General features: G+C 51.6%; 1 protein-coding gene across 3 annotated transcripts in view; it reads left to right on the forward strand.

Annotated features, from left to right (window-relative positions):
- xrcc1 (X-ray repair complementing defective repair in Chinese hamster cells 1) overlaps positions 1-16,237 on the forward strand; it is a 41,160-nt gene that overhangs the window by 5,393 nt on the left and 19,530 nt on the right. Inside the window, exons 3-10 of one of the 3 annotated variants that reach the window (XM_038813464.1) lie at positions 989-1,096; positions 2,778-2,936; positions 3,663-3,743; positions 5,731-5,851; positions 6,449-6,510; positions 9,010-9,154; positions 13,993-14,263; positions 15,358-15,474. In XM_038813464.1, the coding sequence (XP_038669392.1) occupies positions 989-1,096; positions 2,778-2,936; positions 3,663-3,743; positions 5,731-5,851; positions 6,449-6,510; positions 9,010-9,154; positions 13,993-14,263; positions 15,358-15,474 (1,064 nt within the window). Of the gene's footprint in view, positions 1-988; positions 1,097-2,777; positions 2,937-3,662; positions 3,744-5,730; positions 5,852-6,448; positions 6,598-9,009; positions 9,155-13,992; positions 14,264-15,357; positions 15,475-16,237 lie in introns of all 3 variants that reach the window. The other 2 variants (XM_038813462.1, XM_038813463.1) reach the window with 2 other exon arrangements.

Raw genomic sequence — 16,237 nt, forward strand, 5'->3', positions numbered from 1 at the left:
GCATTCTCCCCACGCCCCGTGGGAGCGAGCCCCGCATTCTCCCCACGCCCCGTGGGAGCGAGCCCCGCATTCCACCCACGCCCCGCGGGGGGCAAGCCCCGCGTTCTCCCCACGCCCCGCGGGAGCGAGCCCCACGTTCCACCCACGCCCCGCGGGAGCGAGCCCCGCGTTCTCCTCACGCCCCGCGGGAGCGAGCCCCGCGTTCCACCCACGCCCCGTGGGAGCGAGCCCCGCGTTCTCCCCACGCCCCGTGGGAGCGAGCCCCGCGTTCTCCCCACGCCCCGCGGGAGCGAGCCCCGCGTTCCACCCACGCCCCGCGGGAGCGAGCCCCGCGTTCCACCCACGCCCCGTGGGAGCGAGCCCCGCGTTCTCCCCACGCCCCGCGGGAGCGAGCCCCGCGTTCTCCCCACGCCCCGCGGGAGCGAGCCCCGCGTTCCACCCACGCCCCGTGGGAGCGAGCCCCGCGTTCTCCCCACGCCCCGCGGGAGCGAGCCCCGCGTTCTCCCCACGCCCCGCGGGAGCGAGCCCCGCGTTCCACCCACGCCCCGTGGGAGCGAGCCCCGCGTTCCACCCACGCCCCGTGGGAGCGAGCCCCGCGTTCTCCCCACGCCCCGCGGGAGCGAGCCCCGCGTTCCACCCACGCCCCGTGGGAGCGAGCCCCGCGTTCTCCTCACGCCCCGCGGGAGCGAGCCCCGCGTTCCACCCACGCCCCGTGGGAGCGAGCCCCGCGTTCTCCCCACGACCTGCGAGAGCGATCCCCGCGGGAGCGAGACCCGCGTTCTCCCCACGCCCCGCGGGAGCTGGTTCCACGCTTCGCGGGAGCAAGTCCCACGTTCTCCCCACCTGTCCCCAAAGCTTCCTGGGTACTGATGTTTCTCGACAACGAGGGGTCCAGCAATATAAGATTGTCGCTGACAAATGCAATGGGGAATTCAGTTGTGTTTGCGTGTTATGTGTCCGGTGTAATCCTGTATCTTTGTCCCTGCAGTTTGAGAAGGCGGAATATATTCACCATATCGATATTGGTAATGAAGCCTCTGCCTTCGTGGAAGTGTTAGTGGGGAACTCCACTTCCGCCTGTGAGCAGGATTTTGAGGTGAGTGATGTTTCTAATGATTTCTGTCCAGTTGCTCCGTCCTTGGATAACGCCAACTGAATCCCAGGATGGTTATAGTAGGGAGGAAGGTCTTTCCACCATCGCCTCGGTGCTGGCTCTCTGCATGGGCACAGGCCTTCTCCCACTCCCCTGCCTGGTCCCCGTCCCTCTGTGCGTGTCCCCTTGTTGGTCAGTGGTTCAATCCCCTTTTGAGAAGCTGGATTTGAATCTGCATCCACCACACTCGGGCAGCACGTCCCACATCCTGCTGAGGGCGACTCGGGATTATTGAGCTGCTCGGCATCAACTGATTGCTCCCCTTGGAACAGGGAGTGTTCATGTGGAGATTAATCGAGGTGTTCAAATTTGTAAGCAGCACCCAAGCACTTGCGTAGCGCGACTGATGCAGACCTGAGGGATTGCCGCACTATCAGGGGCCCTGTGGAGGGAGTGCCGCACTGTCAGGGGCTCAGTGCGGAGGGAGTGCTGCACTGTCAGGGGCTCAGTGCGGAGGGAGTGCTGCACTGTCAGGGGCTCAGTGCGGAGGGAGTGCTGCACTCTCGGGCTCAGTGCAGAGGGAGTGCCGCACTGTCAGGAGCTCAGTGCGGAGGGAGTGCTGTACTCTCGGGCTCAGTGCTGAGGGAGTGCCGCACTGTCAGGGGCCCTGTGGAGGGAGTGCCGCACTGTCAGGGGCCCTGTGGAGGGAGTGCCGCACTGTCAGGGGCTCAGTGCGGAGGGAGTGCTGCACTCTCGGGCTCAGTGCGGAGGGAGTGCCGCGGGAGGCTCGGTGCGGAGGGAGCACCGCGGGAGGCTCAGTGTGGAAGGTGTGGCGTGGGAGGCTCGGTGCAGAAGGGGTGCTGTGGGAGACTCAGTGCAGAGGGAGCACCGCAGGAGGCTCAGTGCAGAGGGAGCGCTGCGGGAGACAGTGCAGCGGGAGTGCCGCGGGAGGCTCAGTGTGGAAGTAGCACCGCGGGAGACTCAGTGCGGAGGGAACAATTCGCTTTTGGAGGATATATCTTTCAGATGAAACATTAGACCCATGTTCCATCTGCCCCTCTCGGCTGGAAAGGCAGTATTTAAAGAAAGGACAAGTTGTCTTGTCCCCGATGTCCTGGGGCCAAAATCTATCCCTCAACCAAGAGCACGAAAAATCAGATAATCTGGGTCGCCATTACAATTCTGCCTGTGGGATCTTGCTGTCCTCAAATCAGCTGCTGCATTTCCTGCATTACAACAGTGATTGTGGAAAAAGTACTTTGTGGGCTGTTAATCAATCACTACATTTCAGAAATGCTCCCTTGAGGGCAGCACGGTGGCGCAGTGGGTTTGCCCTGCTGCCTCACGGCGCCGAGGTCCCAGGTTCGATCCCGGCTCTGGGTCACTGTCCGTGTGGAGTTTGCACATTCTCCCCGTGCTTGCGTGGGTTTCGCCCCCACAACCCAAAAGTTGTGCAGGCTAGGTGGATTGGCCATGCCAAATTGCCCCTTAATTGGAAAAAATGAATTGGGTACTCCTAAATTTATTTAAAAAAAGAAATGCTCCCTTGGCTGTGAAGTTCTCCCGAGATATCCAGTGGTGAGAGTGCTATTTAAAAGCACTTTATCAATGTTCTATTTTCAACCAGATCTCCTGCAATGATTTACATACTTTATTTATTTCACTCTCTCTCTCTCATACCTAGGTTATCCTTGTGTCCTCATTCTTCATGTCTCCAACGGAAAGTCGGAGTGGCACGAACCTCAACAGAGTCCGCATGTTCGGCCCCGACAAACTTGCCAAAGCCACTTTGAGCAAAAAGTGGGACCGTGTCAAAGTGGTCTGCACCCAGCCCTACAACAAGGTGAGTGCCGAGGCAGCGCTGTCAGAGAGCTGGAGCAGAGGGAGGGCCGAGCTGTCGGAGGGTGGGTGCTGAGGGAGCACTGTGCCTTTGGAGGTGAGTGCCAAGGAAACGCTGTGCTGTCGGAGGGTCAGTACTGAGGGAGCGCTGCACCGTTGGAGGGTCGGTGCTGAGGGAGCGCTGCGCTGTCGGAGGGTCAGTACTGAGGGAGCGCTGCACCGTTGGAGGGTCGGTGCTGAGGGAGTGCTGCACTGCCAGAGGGTCAGTACTGAGGGAGCGCCGTGCTGTCGGAAGGTCTGTACTAAGGGAGCGCTGCACCGTTGGAGGGTCGGTGCTGAGGGAGCGCTGCGCTGTCGGAGGGTCAGTACTGAGGGAGCGCTGCACTGTCAGAGGGTCGGTACTGAGGGAGTGCTGCACTGTCAGAGGATCAGTACTGAGGGAGTGCTGCGCTGTCGGAGGGTCGGTGCTGAGGGAGCGCTGCACTGTCAGAGGGTCGGTACTGAGGGAGTGCTGCACCGTTGGAGGGTCGGTGCTGAGGGAGCGCTGTGCTGTCAGAGGGTCGGTGCTGAGGGAGCGCTGCACCGCTGGAGGATACCGTGGAGTGCTGCGCTGTCGGATGGTCGATGCAGACGGTGGTTATAACAAAATTTATGGTGCATCACGAAGGCTGTGAGTATGTGGGTGACGTTCCTGTTGACTAATATGTTTTCTTACCCCACCCCAATGTAGAGTTTGGCATACGGCCTCTCGTTCATCAGGCTTTACTCCACTCCTGAAGACATCGAAACATCTCCTGGGTCCTCCTCACCGGTGAGTGTGAATATAAAACCAAACAAAGAACAGCTTGTGTTTACATAACCCCTTCAACTGAATAAGATTCACTAGTCACCTCGCAGTAATGTTATAGAACTGAGTTTGACACCAAATTCCTTGAGAATTGGAGACAGCTGAACTCGGGCTAGATCAAAGAGGCAGCATTCAGAAGGAGCATCTTAAAGGAGGAGAGAGAGAGAGGTGGAGACCATAAATCCAAAAGAAACAGGAACAGGAGTCGGCCATTCAGCCCCTCTAGCCTGCTCCGCCATTTAATAAGATCATGGCTCCAACACTCATTCAGTCCACTTTCCTGCCTTACCTCTGTAACCTCTAATTCCCTTCATTAAAAAATCTTATCCATCTCAGCTTTGAAAATTTTCAAGGACTCAGCCTCCACAGATTCCTGGGTTGAAGAACTCCAAAGATTCACCACACTTTGAGAGAAAATTTGTTCCTCAGATCCGTCTTCAATGCCCATCCCCTTTATTCTGGGACTATGCCCTCTGGTCCCACATTCACCCATGAATGGAAGCATCCTCAACATTTACCCCGTCTAATCCCCCGTCTAATCTATGTTTCAATTATGCCACATCTGTTCTTCTGAACTCCAAGGAGTACAGGCCCAACATTTTTTTATCTTCCGTCATATGGCAGTCCCCCCCTCCCCAACCCCATACCCGAGATCATCCTAGTAAACGGCCCCCAATGATAGTGTATCTTTTCATAAATAAGGGGAACGAAGCTGTACACAGTATTCTAAATGTGGCCTCACTAGTCCCTTGTACAGTTGCAGCAACACCTCTTTACTTTTATACTCCAGCCCCCTTGAAATAAAAGGCACCATTCCATTTACCTTCCCTATTACTTTCTGCAGCTGTCTGCTAGCTTTCTGGGTTTCATGAACAAGGACTCTCCCCCCCCCCCCCCCCCCCCCCCCACCCCCAAGTCCCTTTGTGCTACAGCTTTCTCTAGTCTTTCTTAATTTCAATAATAATCCACTTTCTCATTCTTTCTTCCAAAGTGAACAATCTCACATTTTCCCACATTGAATTCCATTTGCCAATTTCCTGATCACTCACTTAACCTTTCAATATTTCTCTGTAAACTATTTATATATTCCTCACAACCTGCCTTTTGTAAATTACTGAGCTTAGGGCCCCCTGGGTAGCTGAAGGCTCAGTCACCAATGGTGGAGCGATGGGAATCGGGAGACGCTCAAGAGGCAGGAATTGGATGAGCGCAGAGATCTTGGATGGTTGAAAGGATCTGGAGGAGGTTACAGAGATGGGAAGGGATGTCGGGGCTGGAGGCATTTACAGAGATGGGGATGATTCTATGGACTGGAGGATGTTACAGAGATAGGGAGGGTTATAGGGGCTGGAGGAGGTTACAGAGATAGGGAGGGTTGTCGGGGCTGGAGGCATTTACAGAGATGGGGATGATTCTATGGACTGGAGAAGGTTACAGAGATAGGGAGGGTTATAGGGGCTGGAGGAGGTTACAGAGATAAGGAGGTTGGTAGGGTCAGGATTAGGTTACAGAGATGGGGAGGGTTGTAGGGACTGGAGGAGGTTACAGATATAGGGAGGGTTGTAAGGACTGGAGGAGGTTACAGAGATATGGAGGGTTGTAGGGGCTGGTGGAGTTTACAGAGATAGGGAGGGTTGATGAGGCTGGAGGAGGTTACAGAGTAGGATTTTGTGGGAGGGAGAACTTCTCTCCTTTAAGATGCCCCTTAAATTTTTCGTCTTTGACTGCACTTTTGGTCACTCTTCCTAATCGGTCCTGTGCTCCAAATAATGTTTGATCATCACTCCTAGGGACATTTTCCACAGTGAAGGTGCTATATTAAGGAAGTTGTTGCATTAATCCTTTGCCTGTATTTGATTGAATACAACTTTGGTTTAGAGTTGTGTTTGTGTTTATATGTGTGTGTGTATTTATGTGCGTGCGTGTCTGTGTTCTAACTTGCCCTTGCCAGCAGAAGATCACCAAACTGGGTCAGTTTGTTGTGAAGGAGGAGGACGGGAGCGGGAACAGTCTGAAGCCAGGCAGCTTGTTTTTCAGTCGGGCGAGCAGACCCCAACTCAGCCCACCCACAGGTCAGTATTTCGCGAGCAAAACGTGGTGTTGGTGGGTCAGAGAACGCTTCGTCCCCTCGCAAGCCATGAGAAACTGATTATGGCAAGTTTGGGCAGAGGCTTACAGAAAACCCAATGTGTAGAAATGTATCTGTTTTTAATTAAATACTCAGCGCACTTCAGCCAACAAGTCCCCAGAGTGTATTTAATCGGCAGCCAGTCTATTAAACAGTGCCCTGCAGCAAACAGTCCACAGATCCCATTTTAAACTGTGCACTACAGCAATCAGTCTGATGTTTGTATCTAGTTGACGAAAGCAAGCAGAGTTTAGTTCTAGAATCTCTGCAAACTCAAGGAAACAGAACTCATGAATGAAAGCACAGCACAGTCTACTGATTCAGGTAGAGTGATTTCTCTTGCAAAAATGCAGTAAGTGGGGGTAATGCAGTAAATGCAGTAGTAAAGCGATACAAATTCTGTGCCTAGAATCAATCCCCGTTACTTGAGCGAGCTTGGCATGGCAAGGTGGGGAGAATTTCACAATTTTTCGCTCTGGTCAGAACACATGTCCCAGTACAGACGTAACCATTAATTTTTATTTCCTGCTTTCTCCTCCAGCCGTCGCTGCTCCATCGCAGAGCGACAAGCCGACAGCAAGCTACGCGGCAGCAGCACTGCAGGCGAGTGGTGTCGCGTCTCCGAGTTCTTCGTTTGCGCCGAAGGAGAAATCTGCAGCAAAGCCCGGTTCGGGCACATCCTCTCCAAAGGTTTTTTCTTTATAAATTTAGAGTACCCAATTATTTTTTCCCAATTAAGGAGCAATTTAGCGAGGCCAATCCACCTACTCTGCACATCTTTGGATTGTGGGGTTGAAAGCCACGCAGACATGGGGCGAATGTGCAAATTCCACACACAATCACTCCAAAGGTGTGTTATTTCCCATCTTGGACCTCGAGAGTGGCAGTGTGGGCCCTCAGTCGGGGATGACTTTGAGGGAGTCAGAGTGTAGATGTGGTCCCAATTAATGAAATGTTCAGCACTTGGTTCCAAGCGATGGTAGAGCCTCCATTGTTCTTTCTATCATGTTGCTAACCCGGAATCTTTCCTTCTCTTATTCTCTCTGCCATCGGTGGATGTTTGAAGGCTTTGGCAGGTTGAATCACCAGCTGTTTGGCTTGGTTATGAACACACCTCCCTTGGCCATGAAGTCCTGGGGTGGGACTCTAACCCGGAGCTTCTGGCTCAGGCAGGGATGTGAACCCACTGCGCCACAACACCTCCTGGGGATAGTTACTAACAAATCCACTGCGGAATTCAGGAGAACCGTTTTTATCCAGAGAGTGGGAGAAGTTGGGACTGGTTCCCACGGGGAAAGGGGAGAATGTGAGGATGGCTCTAATGGGAACTGGGGATTATTTGGAACAGGCTCCCACGGGGAGTGGGGAGAATATGGGGACTGGCTCTCATGGGAAGTATTTGGGACTGGCTCTCATGGGAAGTGGGGAGTATTTGGGACTCGCTCCCACGGGGAGTGGGGCAAATGTGGGGACTGGCACCCATGGGAAGTGGGGAGTATTTGGGACTGGCTCCCACAGCAAGTGGGGAGTGTGTGGGACTGGCTCCCACGGGCAGTGGGGAGAATGTGGGACTGGCTCCAATGAGGAAGGGGGAGAATGTGGGGAATGGCTTCTACGGGGCGTGGGGAGAAGGTGGGACTTGCTCCCACGGAGAGTAGAGAGAATGTGGGTCCTGGTCCTGCCGAGAATGGTCAATGTGAATAATTTTGATGTATTCAAGGGGGAAGCTGGATAAACCCGTCAGGAAGAGAGGAATAGGTGGATAATTTGTTCGGGTGCAATGGATTTGGGTGGTAGAATGGCTGTTACTGGTACTTTAATTGTATTATGAGGTTAAGGCTGTTAAACCCCAATGGTTAGTTGGTAATAAGGAAACCATAATCTTGACTTGTTACAAATAGGACTTTATTCTCAGTGACACACAACTTAATTATCTGCTGTTTTCCCCTTGGTGTACAGAGGGATCAAATTAACAAATAGATAAGTTAGCGATTTAAGAGGATCGTGTCCCTTCATGGGACTAAATGAAAACTATATTTCAAGTAAATTTCTTCAAACTAAATGTGATCTTGGTGAAAAAGTGAAAATTGCTTATTGTCACAGTGGGTTAGCACTGCTGCCTCACAGCATCAGCGACCCGGGTTCGATTCCGACCTTGGGTGACTGGGTGTGGCGTTTGCACCTTCTCACAGTGCCTATGTGGGTTTCCTCCAGATGCAGGTTAGGTGGATTGGCCGTGCTAAATTGCCCCTTAGTGTCCAAAGGATGTGCTGGTTCGGTGGATTGGCCATGATCAATGCGCGGAGTTACGGAGGAGTGGGCCTAGGTGGGGTGCTCTTTCAGTGGGGTTGGTGTAACGCGATGGGCCGAATGGCCTCCATATGCACTGTTGGGATTCTGTGGCAGTCAACAATGCATTCCTGCCCCTATGTTTCCCCTTTACACTCTTAGGGTGTACAAATATAGCAAATACCAAGTCAAATGTTTCCCCTTTATATACTCTCAGTGATTTACTTACCAATTTACCTACAATTAACTTGAAGACTCCTTGAATGTTAACTATTTTATATCTAAACAAAGGATACTTGGTGACGGGTACTGATGGATTAAGTCTCTCGAGCATGTGTGAAGAAAGATTGCCGAGAGACTGGGTGGAGGCAGACCTGCTTTACTCTGCGGCCTGTAAATAAACCAACCATCAGGAAAATGAAAGCAAAATACTGGACACTGGAAATCTGGGATAAAAACAGAAAATGCTGGACAAACTCGGGGGTTTTTCAGACATACGGACTCGAAACATTAACTCCATTTTTCTCTCCATGGAAGCTGCCAGACCTGCAGAGTTTATCCAGCATTTTCTGCTTTGAATTAATCAAGAGAAAGATTTGCATCTAGTTTCATATTTTGCCATCGAGTTTTGCGATCCCATTGACCAGATGCTCATGCTCAGCATCAATGCCGGCACAGAACTGAGTGGCCTGTTTGTGTAAATTGCTTATATTTAAGTGTAATATATACTGTGACCGGCTCTCCCTACCCTGGGAAGCTTGCATTGCAGCCCGGGAAACATTACGGTTAACGGTTGTGTGATTTGCCTTGCAGCCGCTGACTCTGGGGAAAAGGAAGTTCGACTTTGCTAAGGAGAGGATGGAAGGACTTCCTGTCAAAAAGGAGAGCCCCGGAGAGGGATCTGAATCTTCGAGCAAGAAGACGAGCCCTCTGCCGTCTGCAACCAAAAAATTCAAAGGTAGACGCGCCTCTCACGTGTGAGAAAATAATACTTGGGACGTTGGCCGGAGTTGTACCAGCGACCCAGAAGTTCTTTTTTTGGTTTTGTTTTTTAAATTTATAGTACCCAGTTAATTTTTTCCAATTAAGGAGCAATTTAGCGTGGCCAATCCACCTACCCTGCACATCTTTGGGTTGTAGGGCCGAAACCCACCCAAACACGGGGAGTATGCGCAAACTCCACACGGACAGAGACTCCGAGCCGGAATCGAAGCTGGGACTCAGCTCCGTGAGGCAGCAATTCTTTTTTTGTTATAAATTTAGAGTACCCAATTATTTTTTCCAATTAAGGGGCAATTTAGCATGGCCAATTCACCTATCCCGCACATCTTTGGGTTGTGGGGGCGAAACCCACGCAGACACGGGGAGAACGTGCAAACTCCACACGGACAGTGACCCAGGGCCGGGATTCGAACCCGGGTCCTCAGCGCCGTAGGCAGCAATGCTAACCACTGTGCCACCGTGCTGCCCGAGGCAGCAATTCTAACCACTGCGCCACCATGCTGCCCTTTTGACGCAGACGTTTAAGGCAAATCCCATCACCCTACAGCTTTGCAAAGCCTTGGTTAGGTTGGAACTAGAGCATTGTATCAGGAAGGATGCGAGTGTCCTCGAGAGGATTCGGAGGGAGATTTTACCAGATCGTGTCCGGGGATGAGGGATGTTAGCTCCATGGTTTGGGTTAGAGAAGCTGAGATTGTTCTCCATTGGGGTATAGGCAATTGAGGGGAGATCTGGTTGAGGTGGACAAGATGGTGACAAGATTTAGATGAGGTAAACACTGAAAAGCCGTTTCCATTGGGGGTGGAGTGGTTTAGGATGTGAGCACCCACCACACACAGTGTGGGTGGAAGCAAACACAAGATTTTGAAACGTGTGACAATAAAGATTATTATTATTATTGTGGATGCTCCATCATTGAACACATGTCAGACTGGGATTATTAACATCCTGAACCAGACACCCAACAGTTGCTCTGATACTGGACAAGAATCCCAATCACTTTTTATTTTAATTTGTAAAACTGAGAGGAAAGGATAGTTTGTTGTAGGAGTGACTCCACACACAAATGGGGACGTGGTGCATTAAAACAAACTTTATTAGCATCACAGTATGAAACTAAATGTAACTCACAATGCTTAACAACAAAATTAGACACCAATCAAGCAAAACCCATCATAGGTCAAAGCCCTATTGTGTTAGCAAACAGAGGAATACTTGCCTATCCTTAGGTGGAAAGATCTTTTGAGAGTCTGCTTGAAGAGCTAGATCCTTTCAGATTAATGCTGAATCTCTAACAGCCTTTTTGAGAAACTGTTGTTCAGCTCACGGCTTCCAGAGAACTAACTCCAAACTGACTGTCGCAGATCTGGTCCCTCCCGTTACTACATTATCTTTATCCCACTCAAATCCTATGACCTGACTACCTAAGTTGAAGCACACTGTCTCTAATCATCTACTCCCCAGAAATTGTAACAAAAACCCATTGAGTCTTTCCTTTTAAACATAAAGCATGGCTTGAAATAAAGATGATCTCACTTTTGTGACATCTTAATTGCATGTTCTGCAGCCACAGTGTCTGTCTTTCTTTGAAACCAGGATTTTTTTTTTAAAAATCACTCCAGATATACACGCCCTAACCCAGGCTGTTAAAACCAGATACATATAATGCAATATATATACCAATTTCTTACGTCAATCAGAGGGTTCAATAGATTTCTGGTCTATGGGACTTAGGGGAGCGGGTGTGAAAATGGGACTTGACACCCAAGATCAGCCATGACAGTACTGAATGGAGGATCAGGCTCGACGGGCTGAATGGTCTGCTCCTGCCCGCACTATGTTCTCTCAACAGGACTCGAGAAGGAAAACCTACACCTCCCGAGTGCCTTTCAGTGCCCCAGGGCGTCTTAAAGCCAACAAAGGAAGCCAGGTGTAGTATAGGAAATGAGGGAACCAATTTGCCTGCAGCAAGTTCATCTCTTCCCCCCGCCTCTGCCGATTGTCAGCTTTTTAAAGAGCAAAGCAGATGGATAGGGTGGTCTTTGACACAGGAGTGAGCATTTATTTTGATATACTGCCAAATGATTGAAGCCTCAGTTTGTTGTTGAGATTTATTTTAATGTGATAGAGAGCAGGGTTTTACAGAAGCTCCGCATAACTCTGAATAATACATGCCGATTGAGTGATGTGTAAAATTCAAACATGTCAGCGCAGCTCTTAAAATAGAAGAGAATATTACAAGCCATGCATTAAACATCATCTGGAAGAGGACATTGGGGTGGGGGGGAAGCAGTGAGCTGGCGATTTGCTCCTTCTTTCTCTTTGATCCTGATGCTGTGTGGAGGGGCTGGGGGGAGCGATTAGTGTTCCTTTCCCAGCAACCCATCAGTTTACTTGAGTTTGCTGGCTTTCTACAGCCTTTTGTGACCTCAGCGGGTGAATTACAGTCGGCTTTGGGGCTAACACTGCGCAAATCACACTTCCAAATGTGGTAGTGAGATCATGCCCAGATGATCCTTCTGAGTGACGTTGGTTAAGGGACAGATATAAGTCTCCAGATGATGTCTCTCACTCCTCGCAGCCCCCCTCGCACCGCCTCCATTCCTCTTTCATAATGGGGCTGTGAGACTTTTTACAACATCCAGGGAGGCTGCAAAGGCCTGGTTTTCACATCTCGGGCGCGATTCTCCGTTCCCCACGCCGGGTGGGAGAATCGCGGGAGGGCCAGGCGACTCACGACACGCCCCCCCCCCCCCCCCCCCCCCCCCGGAAGAATCGCTGCTCGCCGTTTTTCACGGCGACCGGCGATTCTCCGACCCGGATGGGCCGAGCGGCCTGCCGTTCGCGACCGGTTCACGACGGCGGCAACCACACCTGGTCGCTGCCGTCGTGAACATGGCGCCAAACGCTGGTTTGACGCTTGTGGGGGGCAGAGAGGGGAGTGAGCACCACGGCCGTGCTTGGGAAGGGACTGGCCCGTGATCGGTGCCCACCGATCGTCGGGCAGGCGTCTCAAAAGGGACGCACTCTTTCCCCTCCACCGCCCCGCAAGATCAAGTCGCCACGTCTTGCGGGGCGGCGGAGGGGAAGACTGCAACCGCGCATGTGCGGGTTGGCACCGGCCAACCCGCGCATGAGCGGCTGACGTCATTAGGCGTGCCGGCCACGTCATTCTCGGCACGCCGGGCCTTGACTCCAGCTATAAGGCCCGGCGGCCGAGAATAACGGAGCGCCGCTCCTAGCCCCCCCCCCGGGTGGGGGTGAATAAGGTGAGAGGCGCGGCCTCCGAGGACGTTGTGAAACTCGGCTGAGTTCACGACGGCCTTCTCAATTTTCCACGGGAGCGGAGAATTCCGCCCCTCATTTCCAAGACAGTACCTCTGACAATGCAGCACTCCCGCAATACTGACCCTACAAGAGTGCAGCACTCCCTTACTACTGACTCTGAACGTGCAGCACTCCCTCAGTATTGACTCTGATCATGCAGCGCTCCCACAGTACTGATCCTCTCACCATGCAGCACTCCCTCAGTACTGACCCTTTGAAAATGCAGCACTCCCTCACTATTGACTCTCTGAACGTGCAACACTCCCTCAGTATTGACTCTCTGATCATGCAGCACTCCATCAGTACTGACCCTTTGAAAATGCAGCACTCCCTCACTATTGACTCTCTGACCGTGCGACACTCCCTCAGTACTGACCCTCTGATAGTGTAGCACTCCCTTAGTACTGACCCTCTAACAGTGCAGCGCTCCCTCAGTACTGACCCTCTGACAGTGCAGCGCTCCCTCAGTACTGACCCTCTGACAGTGCAGCACTCCTCGGTACTGACCCTCTGACAGTGCAGCACTCACTCTGTGAATCCCTGTTATCTGTAAAATAATAAAATAATCTTTATTGTCACTGGTAGGCTCACATTAACACTGCAATGATGTTACTGTGAAAAAAAATACTGCGAATGAGGTGTGCACAGATTGTCATCATTAATTGTGGTTGTCAGTTGCTGAGTGGTTTATGATCTTCACCTGTTGTGTTGTGTCCAGCAGCTATCTGCGGGAAATATTTAAAAAAATAAATCCTTCCAATTAATCTCCATTACGTGCTGGCAAAAGCAACAAGGCAGGGTTTGGACAATCTGACATATTTTTGAAAATCTTTTCCAGCAACATCTCTAGACATTTTATACCTGTTTCTGTTTGGAGGTATTTTTTGAAAAGCAAAATTTCTCATAATTTCTGCAGACTCAGAGCCTTAATGAGCATGAGAGCAACGATCTGTTTAATTTCTAATTTCAGTCACCCTCATTCTTAGCATAGATACTGAGTACAGCTCCCATCGAACCCCATGCTGTACCTGTCCTGGGAGTGTTTGATGGGGACAGTGTAGAAGGAGCTTTACTCTGTATCTAACCCCAAGCTGTACCTGTCCTGGGAGTGTTTGATGGGGGCAGTGTAGAGGGAGCTTTACTCTGTATCTAACCCTGTGCTGTACCTGTCCTGGGAGTGTTTGGTGGGGGCAGTGTAGAGGGAGCTTTACTCTGTATCTAATCCTATGCTGTGCCTGTCCTGGGAGTGTTTGATGGGGACAGTGTAGAGGGAGCTTTACTCTGTATCTAATCCTATGCTGTGCCTGTCCTGGGAGTGTTTGATGGGGACAGTGGAGTGTGAGCTTTACTCTATATCTAACCCGGTGCTGTACCTGAGGGAGATGTCAATCCCTGGCTCCAGGTGGGTGTATTGTTTTTTTGTTGTGTATGTGTCAGCTTTTCTGCTCTCTTCCTTGTTCATTCCAGGTGAGCCGTCTCCGAAAGCTGTTTCCCTCCCATCCCCGCAGCCTGGTTCCTCCAGGAAAGGTCCAGGAGGGAGTCCCCCCTTGCTTAAGAAGAAGGTGAAGAAAGGACGAAGAGGGTCAGAGGAGACCGTCGAGTTCCACAGCATCTTGGAGGGCACAGTCTTCGTCCTGAGTGGATTTCAGAATCCCTTCCGCTCAGAGCTGCGGGACAAGGCTCTGGAAATGGGGGCCAAGTACAAAAGCGACTGGTCATCTGACAGCACCCACCTCATGTAAGTAAACAGCACCATCCTTCCAGAGGGACTGAGGGCAGGGAGACAGGAACAGCAGCAGGCTCACCAGCCCCTCCTCGAGCCTGTTGCACAGGAACAGCAGCAGGCTCACCAGCCCCTCCTCGAGCCTGTTGCACAGGAACAGGAGGAGGCCCCATTCAGCCTCTCTCAAGCCTGTTGCACAGGAAAAGGAAGAGTCCCATTCAGCTCTTTGAGCCTGTTATGCAGGAACAGGAGGAGGCCCCATTGAGCCCCTTGAGCTTTTACACGGGAACAGGAGGAGGCCCCATTGAGCCCCTTGAGCTTTTACACGGGAACAGGAGGAGGCCCCATTCATCCCCTTGAGCCTGTTACACGGGATCAGGAGGAGGCCCCATTCATCCCCTTGAGCTTTTACACGGGAACAGGAGGAGGTCCCATTCAGCCCCTTGAGCCTGTTACACGGGATCAGGAGGAGGCCCCATTCAGCCCCTTGAGCCTGTTATGCAGGAACAGGAGGAGGCCCTATTGAGCCCCTTGAGCTTTTACACGGGAATAGGAGGAGGCCCCATTCAGCCCCTTGATCTTTTACACAGGAACAGGAGGAGGCCCCATTCATCCCCTTGAGCTTTTACACGGGAACAGGAGGAGGCCCCATTCAGCCCCTTGAGCCTGTTACACGGGATCAGGAGGAGGCCCCATTCAGCCCCTTGAGCTTTTACACAAGAACAGGAGGAGGCCCCATTCAGCCCCTTGAGCCTGTTACACAGGAAGAGGAAGAGCCCCATTCAGCCCCCTTCGAGCCTGTTGGACAGGAAGGAGGCAGCCTGAGGGGACTGAAGGGGCTTCTTCCTGTTCCCATTTCTCTCCTGTCTGAATTGAAGCTGTCTTGAACCATCATCAGACTCCAGTTTCCTGGTAAGATTTGTTCAGTGACTGGCCAGTGTCAGGATAGTAGTGGGAGGCTGAGGAGTGGCGGGAGTTCCTGGGTGGAAGACAACAGGTTGGTATTTTGTTTGTAAACGGTTGGAGTCGATCAGACTGGGGGACTCTCCCTGATTCCAGTGTAGTGTTCTCCCTCCTCACACACTCTTTATCTCCCACTTGTTTCATAGATGCGCCTTTGCCAACACACCGAAGTACACCCAGGTCAAGTCCCAGGGTGGTTGTGTTGTCCGGAAGGATTGGATCTTGGACTGCCACAAGAGGAAGCAACGGCTCTCCTACAAGCGGTAGGTGAAGGGGATGATATTCTGTTCTTTAAAAAGGTGGGGAAGCTTGAAGAGCTTTATGTTGATGGTAATGTGGGGGTTTTATAGCATCTTTGACGTGGTTGCCATCACAAGTGCCTCACAAAACAAAAGCCTGCCCCCCGAGATATGAGGGACAGGCGACCGAGAGCTCAGTCCAAGGGCTCGATTTATAAGGAGCGTCTTAAAGGAAGCAGGAGAGAAGCAGAAAGATTTAGGGAGGGAATTCCAGCCTAAGGCATGGCCGCCCACGGTGGAGCGATGGGAATCGGGAATCAAGAGGCCGGATTTGGAGGAATACAGAGATCTCGAGGCGGGGGGGGTTAACATTATGTGAGAAACAGGAGCAAGAATGAACCTTTCGGCTCATCAAACCTGCTCCACCATTCCATACTGTCATGGCTGATCCTGAGGATCATCTCCCATTTTCCCACATACTCCCCGTATCAGTGATTTCCCGTAATCGGTCTCTCAAGGTCTAAAACGTGTTCCACGATGTAAACATCCACAAATCCACAAGCCTCTGGCGGAGAGAATTCCAAAGATTCACAGCCCTTTGGATGAAGAAATTTTTCCTCATCACAGAGTTTTAGATTCCCTGACCAGCGGAATCAATCTGTCCATGTAAAGCCCCTTCAGAATCTTGGATGTTCCAATGGGATCGCCTCTCATTCTTCTACATTGTGGAGAATAATGAGGCACTTTGTTCAGCCTCTCATCCCAAGGAACAATCTGGTGAACCGAT

This window comes from Scyliorhinus canicula, chromosome 12, assembly GCF_902713615.1.
Source record: "Scyliorhinus canicula chromosome 12, sScyCan1.1, whole genome shotgun sequence".
Lineage (NCBI taxonomy): Eukaryota > Metazoa > Chordata > Chondrichthyes > Carcharhiniformes > Scyliorhinidae > Scyliorhinus > Scyliorhinus canicula.